The sequence below is a fragment of the Labrus mixtus genome, chromosome 2 (genome assembly GCF_963584025.1).
Source record: "Labrus mixtus chromosome 2, fLabMix1.1, whole genome shotgun sequence".
Classification (NCBI taxonomy): domain Eukaryota; kingdom Metazoa; phylum Chordata; class Actinopteri; order Labriformes; family Labridae; genus Labrus; species Labrus mixtus.
Genome location: NC_083613.1, coordinates 31358405 through 31373426, shown reverse-complemented (window position 1 = coordinate 31373426; position 15022 = coordinate 31358405). Strand labels below are relative to the sequence as shown.

The following is a 15022-nucleotide window of genomic DNA, read 5'->3' as shown; positions in this document are numbered from 1 at the left end:
TTAATATTAATTCACAGCTGAAAATAGTCCCCCAACAAATGAACTATTTACTCCTGTTAGTGAAATATGAAGCTATTATTAAAAATAAAACCATAAACTTCTGACCTGTTTTTTTTAAAGAAGTACGTCATGAGTAGAGAAGAAGGATACCTCTGTGTCAGGCTGTGTTTGGTGTTGATCGCTCGCTCTGCTCTGTGTTTCTACAGAGGTGCATCTACTGTCGTAAGCGGTGCGGGGGGAAGCGGCAGGCCGGTGCTTGCATCCAGTGCTCGTGTGGCCGGTGTCCCACCTCCTTCCACGTGACCTGTGCCCATGCCGCCGGCGTAACCATGGAGCCGGATGATTGGCCGTATGTGGTGTCGATCACCTGCCACAGACACCAGTCTCGGAGTTCGTCAGCTGTAAGTGACGGCACAGACGCTATGAACCAGGTTGTCTTTTATTTTGAAAGGACATGAAATGGATAAAGCAGTGCTGGTTCCAGTTTTCACAAGTTATGAGTTGTGGTTAAGGTTTCTTTATTAGTACCTAGAAAGGTCAATTTGTTGTGCAGAGAGGGGATTCAACGTTCCAATAGTTACTTACAAAACATAAATATCAATGGACGAAGCCTGAGTGACGTCAGATTGCTTTGGATTTCTGTGTCATCGTTCAATCCTTTTTTATTTTTTCTATCTTACCTCAAAGCTTTTGGCCTCATTTTGTTCCCTTTAGCAGACGATTAACTTCACATCAATATCAGATTGAATTCACGCCTGCTCTATGTTCGCAATCAGTGAAAAAGAAAACGGATTCAGCAGGAAATTATCCAGATATTTTCCGGAGTGCAGATGTGAAAACGGCTCTCAAGTGAAGGAGGAAGAGAACAGAGGTTGTAGACGATGTTGAAGAGGTGAATATTTGAGGGATTCCTCGAAGGTGGAGAGTGAGTTCGGGGGGGGTGGGGGAGTCTCTGATGGTTTTTTTGGGAGTGAGTTCCAGAGGGTGGGAGCGGATAAGAAAGATCATCCTGCTGCTCTGTTAGCAGTCGAATGTGTCACACAATATTTGATGTGGAAGATGTTCCCTCAGCGTCTCGTTTGACTCTTACACCATGGCATTAACATCATAATACATCTCTACTCTTTCTCGATTCTGATGCGGTTGAAGCTCTAATTCAGTCCGAGTTAAAAATGAACTTTCCTGTAGCTATCCCTCACCATATAAAATTAGGTACCACCTGAGTATTTCTTTATAACCATACAGCGGTGTCTGTCGTGCCGCGCTCTCATCGTGTTCTCTGTGTTTACTAGAAGCAGCGAGCATGCCAAGCGTCCATCGCGCTGGGCCAGACGGTGATCTCCAAACACAAGAACCTGCGCTACTACAGCTCAAAGGTCACCCAGATCACGTCCCAGATGTTCTACGAGGTCATGTTCGACGACGGCTCCTTCTCCAACGACACCTACCCCGAGGACATAGTGGTGAGAACGTGTTTTAATTAGAGCCACGCTCGAAAAGGTCGTCTCCCGGATGTATGAGGTCATATCTGATATTTAAAAAAAAAAAAGAAGAAACAGCCCTGCCTTCTTGCAAGGAAAGATGATTGGTTCTTAAATGATCGTTTGTTCTTCTACAAGCCCGTTTGAATATCTGATGGTGTGTTATCGAGTAATTTCTCTCACGACGAAGCTTTCTGTAAATACCATCAAACAACATTGATTTCCTGAAAGGCCATTCCAATTAGACGAGGATATCAGAGGACTACTGAGTTTGTGTAGCAGCAGCGTGTTATCATTACCGTCTCCCAACCATCCACGTTTTAGACCGCCTGTTCTTTGTGATTATCAGTCTGCACAAACCTCCTTTAAATGTTCAGGATGAGCTGCATGTGAGAATTAAAGGCCAAATCTTTTCCCCCGACTTTTTCAACCAGACCCCCCCCCCCCCCTTGTTGAATGTCTGGGGTAAATCGTGTTGATCCGATGTGTGACTGCAGCAGGTAAAGTTGAGAAAAATCACTAAGGGCGTGCAGGCGGGCTTTAAATGATCGTATCACATGACCAGTGAGCGACTGATCGTCATGTAATGAAGCAGCTTCACACTCGTTTCTGTTCCCGTGTTTTCTCTGCTCTTCAGTTGATGCGGTGGATATGTAGCATTGATACAAAGGCAATAGCGTCTGACTCTGTTGCTTCGTCCTCCTTTTCTGCGTCATCCTTGTGATTTAATGTCTTGCCCCATATAACAGGGGTAGTATCCTAATGTATGGTGCGTGTGTGATTTAACAACTTCAGAAGATTTCAGGGACAGCCTGCCTGAGATTCTCTACACATTTTGCAAGAGTGCATGTGTGAAAACAGCTTTGGAGAAAAGTAGCTGTTACAGACACAACAAAACGTTACAATGAGTTAGTGAGGAAATGTCTCAAAGAGCTGAACTTCAGTCTTAACACATTTAACTGATAACAAACTGTGAGAGCCTGTGTCCACAGACGACGCTTTTTGTGCTGGCAGCGCCCATTTTCAATACAAAACCAAATGTAATGCAGCGTTTTCAGTGCTCAGCATCAAGAGCGTTAAAAAAAAACACCCCCAGCGTCGCTCTGTTGCCTCACAGTGAGGAGGTTCCTGGTTCAAATCCGCGTCAGACAGGCGACCTCCAAAGACATGCTCGTTAGGTTAACTGGTGACTCTACAGTCCCTGTAGGTGTGGATGTGAGTGTGGCTGGTTGTCTGTCTCTTTATGTCAGCGCTGTGATTGGCTGGTGAACAGTCGAGGGTGTAACCCCGCCTCTCGACCAATGACAGCTTAGGACGACTCCAGACCTCTGTGACCCCAAAACGGGAAACGCGGTATAGATGATGGATGGATGGCTTTATCTTGAGGTTCCCATGTTCATTAACGATGTGGAAGAACCCGTTGTTTGAAAATCAGCAGAAAGATGTTGTCAGGTATCTGCAGATTATTAAAGCATATCAAAGTCTTTAGTTTTATTAAGCAGATGAATAGAAAGCGTCCTGAATTAAAGCTCACATTAGTCGCGTAAGGGGCTGAAAAGAGCTCTCTCCTCACTCTCTCAGCGCTCGCCTGGAGTGACTTTCTGAATATTTTCTTTCTGAACCTCAAGTCGTTCTCACACGTTCAGGCTTCTAACCAGACCAACCCTTTGTTCTTTGTATTTTTAGAGCAGAGATTGTGTGAACTTGGGCCCGCCTGAAGTCGGGGAAGCTGTTCAAGTGAAATGGCCTGATGGTCTGTTCTATGGTGCCAAATACCTGGGATCCAACGTCTCCTACATGTACCAGGTACACACACACACACACACACACACATATACTCTATATCAGAAATATATATAATCTTATCAATTGGTTTTTATACGGCTGTGTTAAAATACTTGTTTGTAATTGGCTAATTGGCTAACGGTTTGGGTCTGTGCCTCTTGGTTATCGATGTTTTGAAAGCGTTGGAGACAGTAAGTTAGCCAAAAGTGCAAAACCAAACGTATCTGGGACTTATAACACGCTCGTCGTTTATTACGAACTACACATCAACTTTAAAAAAACCCGGTTGTACGTCTACTATTTAATCATACATGAGCGACATAGCGTCCACACGACCTTCACGTCACTGTTGACTTGAGAGACAAAAGGGAAGTAGAAGCTCGGCTACAGGAATCCGTCTGTCCTGGCAGATGGCTGCTCAAACGAACTACAAGGATAAAAACAAGGCGCCATCTAGTGACATCACTCCCCTAGTAACTATATCACGCAGCATGTCTTAAAGGTTCATTCCACGATTTCAACTTCTACATAAAAACGGTCCTATATTTCTTTACAGTTCACCGTTTTTAAGAATAATTCTCCGTCACTAAGAAAAGCAGACGGTTGCTATGGAGGCGGATCTCATGACAGACTCTGGAGGACTGACTGTAGTCGTATCAATCCGCAGAAAGAAGTACGGTTAAATAAGATAACAGTCTGTTTACAGTGGAAAAATAGTAAAAAGACGCTTTAACTGCAGGATATAACCGAGGAGTCTGAAAATCTGAAGATCGCACGGAAAGTAAATGTAGAACATGAAGAGGTATGAGACACAGAAGAGGTTTAAAAGAGCGGTGAAAGGACGAGAACATGTCAACAGACTCAGACCGTGGCAAGGCAAGTTTATTTATGTAGCACATTTCAACAACAAGGCAATTCAAAGTGATTCACACGACATCAAAAGCATCATGACAGAGAAAAGAAGAAGAAACATTAAAATAGAACATTTAAAAATCACTAAAACAAATTATTCAAAATCACAGAGAAGAACCATTCGGACATTCCTTTGCAATTTTTTACTTGACAAGGTTGGAAACTCCTTCAGGTGCTGCTCTGGTTCAAGCCGACATGTTCACCTTGTGTCACTCGTAGGGTCTCACTTCACCATCAGTGGACATGTTCAGTTTAAAGTGAGTAAGAGAGCTAGCTTAGCTCGTTTTATAAAGGCTACGGACTATGTTTTTAGCGGAATAAATGAATGATTACTGAAATCAATAAAATGATTCCAAATGAATGAGGTTTCAGATGATTGATCTGTGTAAGAAGTGGGATAATGTATAGTGAGCTTCCTGTGTATGACCCACTTTGACAGATTCAATCTGCGGCTGTAGGTCAAAGCGAGACGAGCAGCGAACTTGTTGAACTGAACGTCTGAATCATCGTGACTTCTCTGACGTGGTTAGGGTCCCCAGATGTTTGTTCGGGGAAGTGGAGGGTGAGAAAAAGGAAGAGGGAACAGGAGGCCGTATTAAGGAGGTGCTAAAGTTATGGTAACCAAAGAGGGGGAGCGGAGACGGAGGATGAAAAGAGAGAGAGAGAGAGAGAGAGGAAGAAAAAGCTCTTTAGACGCAGAGTGAAAGCAGAGAGAGCGAGCGAGAAGAGGAGGATGAGATGGAGGTGACAATCTGCATTATTCAAACTCACTGAAATATTCACTAAGCTCGAGAGTCATGCGGTTTCACTTAAAGCTTTATTTAGTAGAGCCGGGCGTCGACCATTAGTTATGCACAAATGCATCGCTGACGCACGCGCCCGGTTTAAAGGAGGTCGCATTTCAGAAAAAAAAAAAAGGCCGAACAAGAACTTTCCATTGTCAAGGTGTGTCCGGGCAGGAGATCTGGCAGGGCGTGTTTGACTTCAGGGTCCGTCTGACGCGAGGAAAGTTAGAATTTCCTGAGAAGAAAGTCTTTGAGAGCAGAAGGAAGATGAAACTGAGTCGTGATGATTAGATCTGCTTTGGATTTCTGTTTCACCGTTCAATCCTTTTTTTTTTTTTTATTTGTTTATCTTACCTCAAAGCTTTTGGCATTATTTTGTTCCCTTTAGCAGATGATTAACTTCACATAAATATCAGATTGAATTCACCGCTGCTTTATGTTTGCGTCATTGAAAAAGAAAACAGATTCAGAGTCTTTATTGTCCCACAAGGGGAAATTTGCGTTTGCAGCAGGAGCACACAGAAGACAAGAAACACAAGGACAACATCAACATAAAACATAAACGAAAACTAATTTTAAAAAATCAGACGGCACAACAAAATATAAAAAACAAATAAAACATCGCAATAAAATCAGTCAAGCGCTCATACCAAAATGTGAATTCCTACCAAGTTATTAAAGTGCAAAGTGGAGGCAAAAAAGAGCAACAAATGGAAAATTGTTGTTTAACATCTTAATTGCGACTAGTAAACATGTCTGTGATATAAACGCACTTCATTAAAAGTTCAAACTGCTGGATTGAGCGTCCGATGTGTCCCTGTGCTCTCAGGTGGAGTTTGAAGACGGCTCCCAGGTTCTGGCCAAACGAGACGATGTCTATACGTTAGATGAAGACCTGCCCAAAAAGGTGAAGCGTAGACTTGTAAGTATTAGACTTACTGGGAAACGTCAAAATCTTTTTATACTTTCAAGTTGATCCAGTGTTTCCTACAGAGACTAATAACTAGACAGAGATATACTTACAGCTGTTTTCCTTTCTTTTAAACATGTGTAAGATTGCCGACTGTAGCGTGTAGCCTCTGTATGCTCTGCAGGAGATCAGAGAGAGAGAGAGACGCAGACCTCTCCTGTTAAATATGAACCTTCACATTGTTTTTGTGCAGCTGCTTGCTGCGGATGTTATTCTGGACTGTTAATAAGACGCCTCCCTAAACGGGTCTCGGCTGTTGATGATGATGAAACTGTGGTGAAACTTGTCAAAACAGCAGTGTTGTTTCAGCGACGTATTAAAACGTTCTGCTGATGAATAATGGAGCGGACGCGTACGGGTGGAGGGCGAGGCCGGCCGTGTGTGGGTGTGTGGATGAAGTTGTTTGTACAGACACTAATAGACGATCAGCCTCGTTCACCAAGATGTCCTTAAGATTGATTTTCTTTGTTTGTTTTTGAGAAAGAAAACCCCTTAATGGGATTTATGAGGTGTACTCAAACAGAGGAATTGTTCACACTTGTGTTCTTAAAGGCAGAATGTGCAACATTTTCCACATAAATACAGCAGAAATCAAGAATGTATCAATGTAAATGTGTCTCTGAGTCATGACTGTCTACAATGAGTGAGAAGCTCGAGTCCCGCTGGCTGTGTTGTTGTCAGAGCCGTGTTTACATGGACGGGACGGCCGGCTCCTCCCCTTGTGTATAAAAGCTGTTTTAGTCAAGAACTAGAGAGAAGAAGAACATACTCACTGATTATTTGGATGTCACATGAGTGTTTTTAGATCATTCTGTGTCAACTTATGTGCGATATGAAGCTACGAGCTAACTAAAGAGCGCTAACATATGCTGACACAACAATGCAGCTCGAGCAGCTTGAGATGAGAGGGGGTGGAGGTGTGTCTCTGGAGGAGAGCGGAGGCTTCAGAATAGCGGAGGTGTCGCCAAACAGCAGTTTGTTTTGGTGTCATGCTGGTGCTCAAAGTGTGGATCAAAAAGTCACACTTCTTCCTTTCAGTTGATGAATGTTATGTCCTTGTTAATTAGGCATGTGCATATTTTTCCTAATTAGCATGAACACAAAACACTTCTGTATTTGTTGAACTTCACCTCGGCTGCAGGTGTAACTTCTTTCTGTAGGAAACACTGTTGATACTTTAATGGCAGGACATTTTTAAAAAATTGAACATTTTCTCCCAACAATCTTTATTTGACACTTATTTGTGTTTTCTCTTCTTATTTTTTTCCAGTCCACCGCGTCGAGCATGCGATTCCAGGACGCCTTCTTCACCACGCAGGGGGAGAGGAAACGCCAGAGGACACCCAATTCACGCTTCCAGAACGACTACGTGGCCCTGCCAGGCCTCCGTACTACTGCCAAAAGCACATGGGAGCAACGCAGCCACAAAGGGAAATGAAGTCATGGGAGGAGGATGGATGACAAATGAATGCACTGAATGAGCCGTTGATGAAGAGGGGGTCTGTTGTGTGTGTGTGTGTGTGTGTGTGTGTGTGTGTGTGTGTGCGTGTGCGTGTGTGTGTCTGTTTGTGTGTGTGTGTGTGTGAGTCTGGCTAGATCTACTTCCATTTTAACATTTGCCCACACAACTTGTGTGTGTGTGTATCGATCAGGGGACACAACATGAGGGAAACGGGTGATCTGGGTGTGATGGATGTAAACTCACTCGTGTGTGCTTGTACAGTAAACATCAGTGATTGAGTGATGTCACAGGCTGGAGAAGGACTCTGATTGGACAAATGGGACTCTTACAGAACGGGTAAACAGCGGGCATCGCTGGCTGCCTTCCTCGTGCTTTCACATCCGTCAGGGAAAAACAAAACGTGACTTACATTTGTCACGTCACCCTTTTTTCAAAATGAACAATAACTTTTTTTTTTCTTTGTACATTAAAAAAAAAAAAAAAAAAAAAAATCACAGGTGAGATTTTTTCTAAATAGCTTGCCTCTGGTAGCTTTTTAGGGGTCCGTTATTTCCATTTGTTTTGATTTTTGGGATATTTATGCACTTTGCTTGTAGTATTATTTTCCTCATGTCTTACTGCTTCTCCCCCCCCCCTGCATGTTCAACACTGTCTCCTAACTGCTTCTGCTGGGGGGGCCGAGTCCAAGAACACGCCAATGGCTTCCTCTCTGCGCTGCTCCTCAATCAGTACAGACCGATCATTCATGTATTTTGGAGTCGACACTGAAAAACGGAATCACTGTTAAAACACAAAAACAAAATAAATTAAAAAAAAAAGACCAAAAGTAAATCACTCCTGGATGAATCATTCAGACAGAAAGCCATGCCTGTGTGTTGGATTATGTGCCCCATCAATGTGAAACGCTACTGTTGCTCCTTTGAATAAGACACCTTGTTGAAATTATTTAAAATTTGTATTTATTTTTGGCTTGCTATAGTTAAACTATTGCTAACTGCTGTAAGAAAAACAATAAAAAATGACATATTTGTTTTTTCAATTAAACCAGCGTTTATTTGGTAAGCTGCTCAGTTGTCTGAAATTTGCAATTTCAGCGTCAGTGTGAGTGACTGAAAATGTGGGCGGGACCGCTTTCAACACAATGAACACTATAACCTGTTAAAGGCTTTATATGTGTTTTTCTGATCCAGCAGATGTCGCCCTTGAGCACTAGTATGAAACCAAAACAACTCGCGGTGCATTGTTGGGTTAGCATGCTAATGCTAGCGATCTTTATTATGCTCGTATCTTCACACTGCATGTAAATTTACCTGAAATGAGCGTGATCTAGAAACACAGTTAAGCAGTGAGTACAGTATGTTATTCTTCTTTTCTCTAGTCCCTCAATTAAACAACTTTTATACACGAGGGGAGGAGTCAGCCGCTGTCCGGGCGATGTAAACAAACTGAAGATAGGACTCTGAAAACATCACAGACAGTGGGACTCGGGTGTTACACCCATTGTAGACAGTCATGACTCACAGAGTTATTTTCAGAGGATATACTTGATTTATATTTAAGTGTGAAAAATCACATATAAAGTCATTAAGTAACTTGAACTGCCTGACCAGTATGAGCAGGAGAGCAGTGACCTCACCCTGAAGGATCCAGAACATGTTTCCAGTCTTTTACCTGCACGGGGACTCCGGCAGAACGGACAGGAAATGAAATCCAGGAGGCGTCTTAAGTGGCACTGCTTCAGAAAGCTTTGTTGTACTCTTAATGGAAACTATGTCACAGTCTGCTTCAGAGGACTCTCTGATACCGGAGCCAAGCAAGACGACGAGACATCCTGGATGTAAAGGGAGAACAAACACACAGCTTATAAACTCATAAAAGAACCTCTAAGGTTCACAAAGCCTCCTAAAGTACTGAGAGTTTCTCCGAGTGAGAGAATTCTTAGAATCAGGACATTTTCTAAGAATTTCCCCTCAAGGTTAAGACTAGATCTTTGCAAGGATGAAAGTTATTCACAAAAGTGTCTTAGCCCCTTAAGAGAGCTCCTGAGGTGTCAAACTGTTAGGAGTAGTGTGAGGAGGACTTTTAAGAGGATGAAGAGTTTCTCAAGCTTGTTTGCTCTTACCATTTCACTCCCCTCAGTTCACAGCTTAACAAGAATATAACACATGAAAATGCTTTTTTTTCTATATTGCCACAGAAGCGCTATAAAATAGATTTGGTCCAGAAGGCCAAAAGGGAGAAGCATATGCCTCTAAAAGACTAAGTGGCTCTTTAAAAAGCATCCCACACAGTCTAACAGAGGACTTGTTGAAGTGATGGGGATTGAGCTGATTCACAAATCAAGTGCAAATTCAACAGAGCTTCAGAGGCTCCAACAAAAAAAAAAAGGCTGATCTGCCAAAAGCAAGACAGTCTCTCTGCTGCCTGGAAGCAGCTTTGGAAGATAATTTGCTGTGCTTTGACAATAACAAGTCAGCCATGAATGAGTAAGTCCATTTCAATTGCGGCTCTTTCGCTCACTGCAAAGTGAAGCCTCAATCTGTTTCCCCAGTATGGATTATAGAGTTTATAGAATACCCTGTGAGACCGGGAGTTTAAGAATGCAGCCAAAACAAATGGCCAAAATGTTTCTTGATGATGTTGGAAAACAAATTCAAGGTGGTGTGACGGTGTCTTGAGGGAAGAAAATACGAATCATGGCCTCGCTGCTGAGAGGAAGGTCCCGACACAGGTGTGTGCTCATGCAAACCTTTCAGATTACGCAGCCTTCCTGGAGTCTCCGGACCGAGTCCTGAATGGGGTTCCACTCCACGCTGGTGGACTTCAAAGCCAACTCAGGGCCAATGATGGAGAAACATTGAGGGGGTTGACTGAGCGGAACCTTTCATTTGACTTTGGACTAGTCGTGGATTAGTGATAATAAACACCATGTTTGAGCAGCGGGTGAATCATGAGTGTACCTGAACATTCAAGAGATAAAACTGATTAATACATGTTTTCCATTTCCAATGTGTAGAGGCAAAATTGAATCAAAGACAGGAAATCAAATTTTTTTATTGCAAGTATTTAACCCCTGTCACAATCAGATATTTGGTGGACAAACTTGTCCTCTGGATTTAAGTTTTGTTGAGGACTAAAGTGGTCTTCAGTCCCCCAGTGGATGCAGAATTTTTGCTGGACACACGATGTCCCGCTGGCACCCAGAAGCAGGATATCTGTTTTTTGCAGATGAAAAAAGCGTCCCTAAGGCGCACAGTTGGTATAAATCTTTAAGCTGACCAGGCGTCCCTGAGGTGTCCTGTGGGTTTCAGTTCTATTGGTGGAGAAAAGGTGTGCATTGCATGTACAACTGTTGGTGGACAAAGTTCCCTAAGGGGTGAAGCAGGTGTTACAGTGTCACTACGGCACATAGTTGGTGTAAAACCTTTAACAAAAGTGTCCCAAAGGCACCCTATGGTTTTTTTAAATGTTTGCCCAGTGGATGTAAAACTTGTGCTTGACAAAAGTTTCCTTTGGGGACAAGTGGCTGTAAAATGTTTTGGACATTTTAAAGTGTCCCTAAGGTCCCCTTTGAGTGTCCTTTGATTTTGCAGAGAAAAGTTTCCCAGAGACATTCAGTTTAAATTTGGGTGGAAAAGTGTCCCAAGGCAGGGGCGTGTCCTGATGGGTCGCCCGGGGGTGGCATGCCCCCCCCCCCCCCCCCCCCCCCTTGAAATCTGATTGGCCACCCCAGGTGCCAACCCAAAACCCAAATCTGTGATTGGCTATTTGCCTAATCAGAGGCGGGACTTAAGTACAAATCAACTTTTTGGGCCAGATAGCCTACTTGTTGAGGCTTTAGCTTTAGCTAGCAGCGGCTGTGGATTCAAATCCTGACCTCGGCCCTTTGCTGCACGTCATCCCTGACTTTCTCCTCCCAACGTTTTGCTGTCTCTCTTCAGCTGTCCTCGCTAATAAAAAAGAAATGCCCCAAAAACATATCTTGCGCTACACCACTGGACGCGACTTAACCGCTAGGCCCTCTGCGCCCCTCCAAAGTGTTCTTCATTTAGTGTGAAGCACGGAGATACAAGACGACAGCAGTGGCAGTTTTTATTTTACTTGAGTTTATTTGTAACAAATGAAACTTGTGTCGACAGAGAACAGAAATTCATACAGACCTGTTTTTGCGGTTTTCACGCGCTCCGAGAACCAATGTAAGAAAATAAAAAGCACTTGTTGACTCGGAGCAGAAAACAAAAACAAAAAAACAAAAAAAATAAAAATAATAAAGTTTACATTTACAGACCAGATTGGAGGTAAACTGATCCAAGTAACACGTCATAATTTTTCCTTTTTATACAATTTAAAAACTCCAGTTTGATTCCATCTACATGACACATTGAGGGGAAAATAGAGAACACCTTTTTTTGTGAAACTTCTGTCTTGTGGTACAACAAATCCACAATGTGATGTATTGCACATACGGTCGTGCCATAACACTGTGACTTCAGGTGCGTCCTTTAATTATATCACTCTGTATATCTCATAGATTTGTATTCACTCGTTATAACCTTATATTTATTTATTTATGCATTTCAATCACTCTCTGTGTTCTGTGTTATTTACATATACACAACCATGTGAGCAGTACAGGGTCCATCTTTACTGAGTTCAAGTAAAACTCCTTTAGGTGGGGGGGCTATCAGCGATAATAGGATACTAGTATTAGTGCATAGTACAAAGAGAGAAAGTGCAAGTCTTCCCGTTACAGGTGCGACCAAAGGGGCATCTCAAAAGTGGTACCATGCATACAAAAAAAAAACGACAACAGGGGTTACTGTAGGATAGTGGAAAACTGTCAATGATCCCTTATATGGTCGAGCTTTTTATGGAGATACAAAAAAAAGAAGAAGAAAAAAAAAAAAAAAGGTTGTAGGTTCTGTTGTTGTTGGAGACGTAGCACCTGAACTTCTCTTAGCGGAAATCAGAAATGAGGAACACAGACGACTAGTTTGATTTCAGATGAAGGGGCTTCAGGTGGGATACATGAGCTCAGCCCTGTTTAAAGTGTTTTTTTTTAAACTTCTTCTCCAAACTGACAAAGATGGCCGTCACCGCTCGGCTGGATTCTCTATCATAGCTGAGTAAGTATGACTTGTCGGGAGCCAGCTCGCAGTCGGTGCCAAAAGTCGCTCTCGTGGCCCAAAAAAAAGAATCTCATGGCAGGCAGGCGGAGGTCTGAGTGACGGGAGGTCACACACACAGAGCTTGTGTAAGCCGTCCCCAGGGAAGAAAAAGACAGAATGCTGCCAACATATGAACCTTTAATCTGCTCTTCTCTGTAGTTAAGTCTCATATAGAAGATTATTTTTTTTTGTCCTTTTTTTTGATTCAAAGAGATATGATAATGCTGTCGCTGGGTTTGAAAATGATGAGTACAATAATCCAGCCTACACAAGAGCCGTCCATACAAAACAGATCCGCAGCCGAACGACGCGACACAACGACGAGACACTTTTCACAAAAAACAGCGACGCGACAAAATCATATCCACACGGACGTTCAGTTCTCTCTCTTCCACACGAAACACACAAAAAAGAAACCCTTTAAAGTAACGTTATCAAAATAGGCGTGTAATATAAGGCACTAGAAATCTAAAAATCTAAAATACTTATTAGATGCTGTTTGAAGGATGAGTTCTGGTCATTCGTTGGTTTTTTGCCCCGTGACGCTCTGGAAGGGATGACATCATCTATCGGAGTCGTGACATGATTTTTAAAAAAAAAAGGTTGTTTCCTCTGTTTTTGGGGACGCGTTGGAAAAAAAAACAAAAACAGGTGAGCGAGGAAGCGTATCGAGTGTAACATCCTCGTGTCTGGAGAAATGATGCACCATCGTCACTATCGTCGTCGTCGTCGTCGTCGTCATGGCATATAACCGCAGTTAGTGACTGAACACAAAAATATATAATACATCTACTTATTGCACACTGAATCAGACAGAGAGAAAAGTAATAGGTGAGCATTCCAGTGAGAAAATTGTTCCTTCCCCGACCCCCCCCCCCCCCCCCCCCCTTACACCCCATCCCACCCTGTTTTCTATTTCTACACCCCCCCCTTTCTCGCTCCCTGCTTGAGAAATCTTTGTGAAGCTTATTTGGACACATAAATAGTTACTTTTTTTCTGTCTGTGCGTACTCTCTTTAGTCTTTCAAAGCGGCACACTGATCAACTTGGCAAGCTTATTCTCAGGGCTTTTTCCGGTCGCATCCCTATGAGCCCCCTCCTTCTGAGACTACAAATATGGCCGCCCTCTTGACGTAAAATGAGAGTCCTGTGTGCATGCGAAACTGTGTTCTGTGGGGTGGAGGATACAGGAGAGTGACACTCACTGGTGGTGTTTTTCATAGAATTGTGAACATTTTTTTCCACACTAGATTTGATTGTACACTTTTAAAACAGTACCGTATCACTTTTTTTTTTGTTTGTTTAAAAATCGCTACAGCTCATTGGATTACACAGAAAAGAAAAGAAAAAAAACACAACTTGCCTTCGTATGATCAGTGGGGGACAAAGTCGCAAATCTGTCAAAACAACAAAAAACAAAAAACGTGCCACAAGGAATACCCAGTTTTTAAAAAACAAGATAGTCACATATCTATATTTTTCTAAAAAACTAAATCAATGTCTTACTTTGTGGTATGCATTTGAAACCTCTTTCCCTTATCTTAACTCGTGAAGCATAAGGTTGAACTGGTGCTTTTTTTTTTTATTACTGTATGGTAGAAATATCTTCTTTTTCATTCACAGGAAACGAGAGTCTGTTTCCAAAACAAAAAGAGAAAGACGGAGAAAAAAAAAAACACTTGTTGGTGTCTCTTTTTTTTTTTTTTTTGGGATGTGAGTTCTTTGTCTTTTTAATACTGTGTGCTCTGTGTTCGCAGTCTCTTGTTGGCAATTCTCTGGTGCTTTGAAAAAGTCCCAGTTTCTTTCGGTCGGTCCACGTGGCTTCCATAAGATGGATTTGCAGACTCCTTTTCTAGACAGTCCTCTAGATAGAAAAAAGTGATAGCTATATACTGTAGCCAGGTCCTGTGTTTAGGTTGGTGATGCTACACTGGTGGTGGACACAGGTGAGAGTTCCACACCCAAACAATGTAAAGCAATCTGGGTGCTCACAAAAAGCACGGAAACGACGAAAAAAAAAAAAAAAAAAATCAATATTCGATCAAGTATTCTGATTGGAACAGTGGTTGAAGTTGCTTCTTCAGACTGACCAATGGGTGTGTTTGGGCTGAGGGTGGAAGAAACACCCTTGTCAAGCAGGTTTCTATGGCTCAGTTAGAGGTGCTGTTTCTTGGTACGGAGTAAGCCGATGGTCCCCCTTCACTCTGCATGTGGTGGCCGAAGCTCTTCAAAGACACATCGCGGCCTAGTGCATTCGTCCAGACCCGCACGCGTGTGACCTGACAGAAGTGCACTAGGTGGGATGTGGCACGAGAGACGGCCACTGGGTTTATGTTGCATAGTGATCAAAGCTTCCCAGGTACTCCAGACTGGCCCGGTAGCAGAACTGGTACTGGTCCTGGAGGGTGGGGCAGAAGAATGTCAAATCAGTGTTGGAGAAAACAGTCAACTCTTAAACT

The 15022-nt window shown here is 42.8% G+C and overlaps 2 protein-coding genes across 12 annotated transcripts in view; one reads left to right on the top strand and one right to left on the bottom strand.

Annotated features, from left to right (window-relative positions):
• The window catches only part of kdm4c (lysine (K)-specific demethylase 4C), a 39711-nt gene extending 31825 nt beyond the window's left edge, over nucleotides 1–7886 (top strand). Inside the window, exons 18-23 of one of the 6 annotated variants that reach the window (XR_009676312.1) lie at nucleotides 207–401; nucleotides 1293–1463; nucleotides 3168–3287; nucleotides 5793–5885; nucleotides 7204–7481; nucleotides 7530–7886. Coding sequence is in view for 4 of the 6 variants with exons in the window: in XM_061061506.1 (XP_060917489.1) it covers nucleotides 207–401; nucleotides 1293–1463; nucleotides 3168–3287; nucleotides 5793–5885; nucleotides 7204–7371 (747 nt within the window). In the remaining 2 variants the exon portion in view is untranslated. Of the gene's footprint in view, nucleotides 1–206; nucleotides 402–1292; nucleotides 1464–3167; nucleotides 3288–5792; nucleotides 5886–7203 lie in introns of all 6 variants that reach the window. The other 5 variants (XR_009676311.1, XM_061061506.1, XM_061061499.1 and 2 more) reach the window with 5 other exon arrangements.
• A 3587-nt stretch (nucleotides 7887–11473) lies between these two features.
• ptprdb (protein tyrosine phosphatase receptor type Db) overlaps nucleotides 11474–15022 on the bottom strand; it is a 193917-nt gene continuing 190368 nt past the window's right edge. For all 6 annotated transcript variants that reach the window (XM_061061428.1, XM_061061452.1, XM_061061468.1 and 3 more), the window contains one exon: nucleotides 11474–14961. In XM_061061428.1, the coding sequence (XP_060917411.1) occupies nucleotides 14893–14961 (69 nt within the window). In that variant the 3' untranslated portion in view covers nucleotides 11474–14892. The remainder of the gene's footprint in view (nucleotides 14962–15022) is intronic.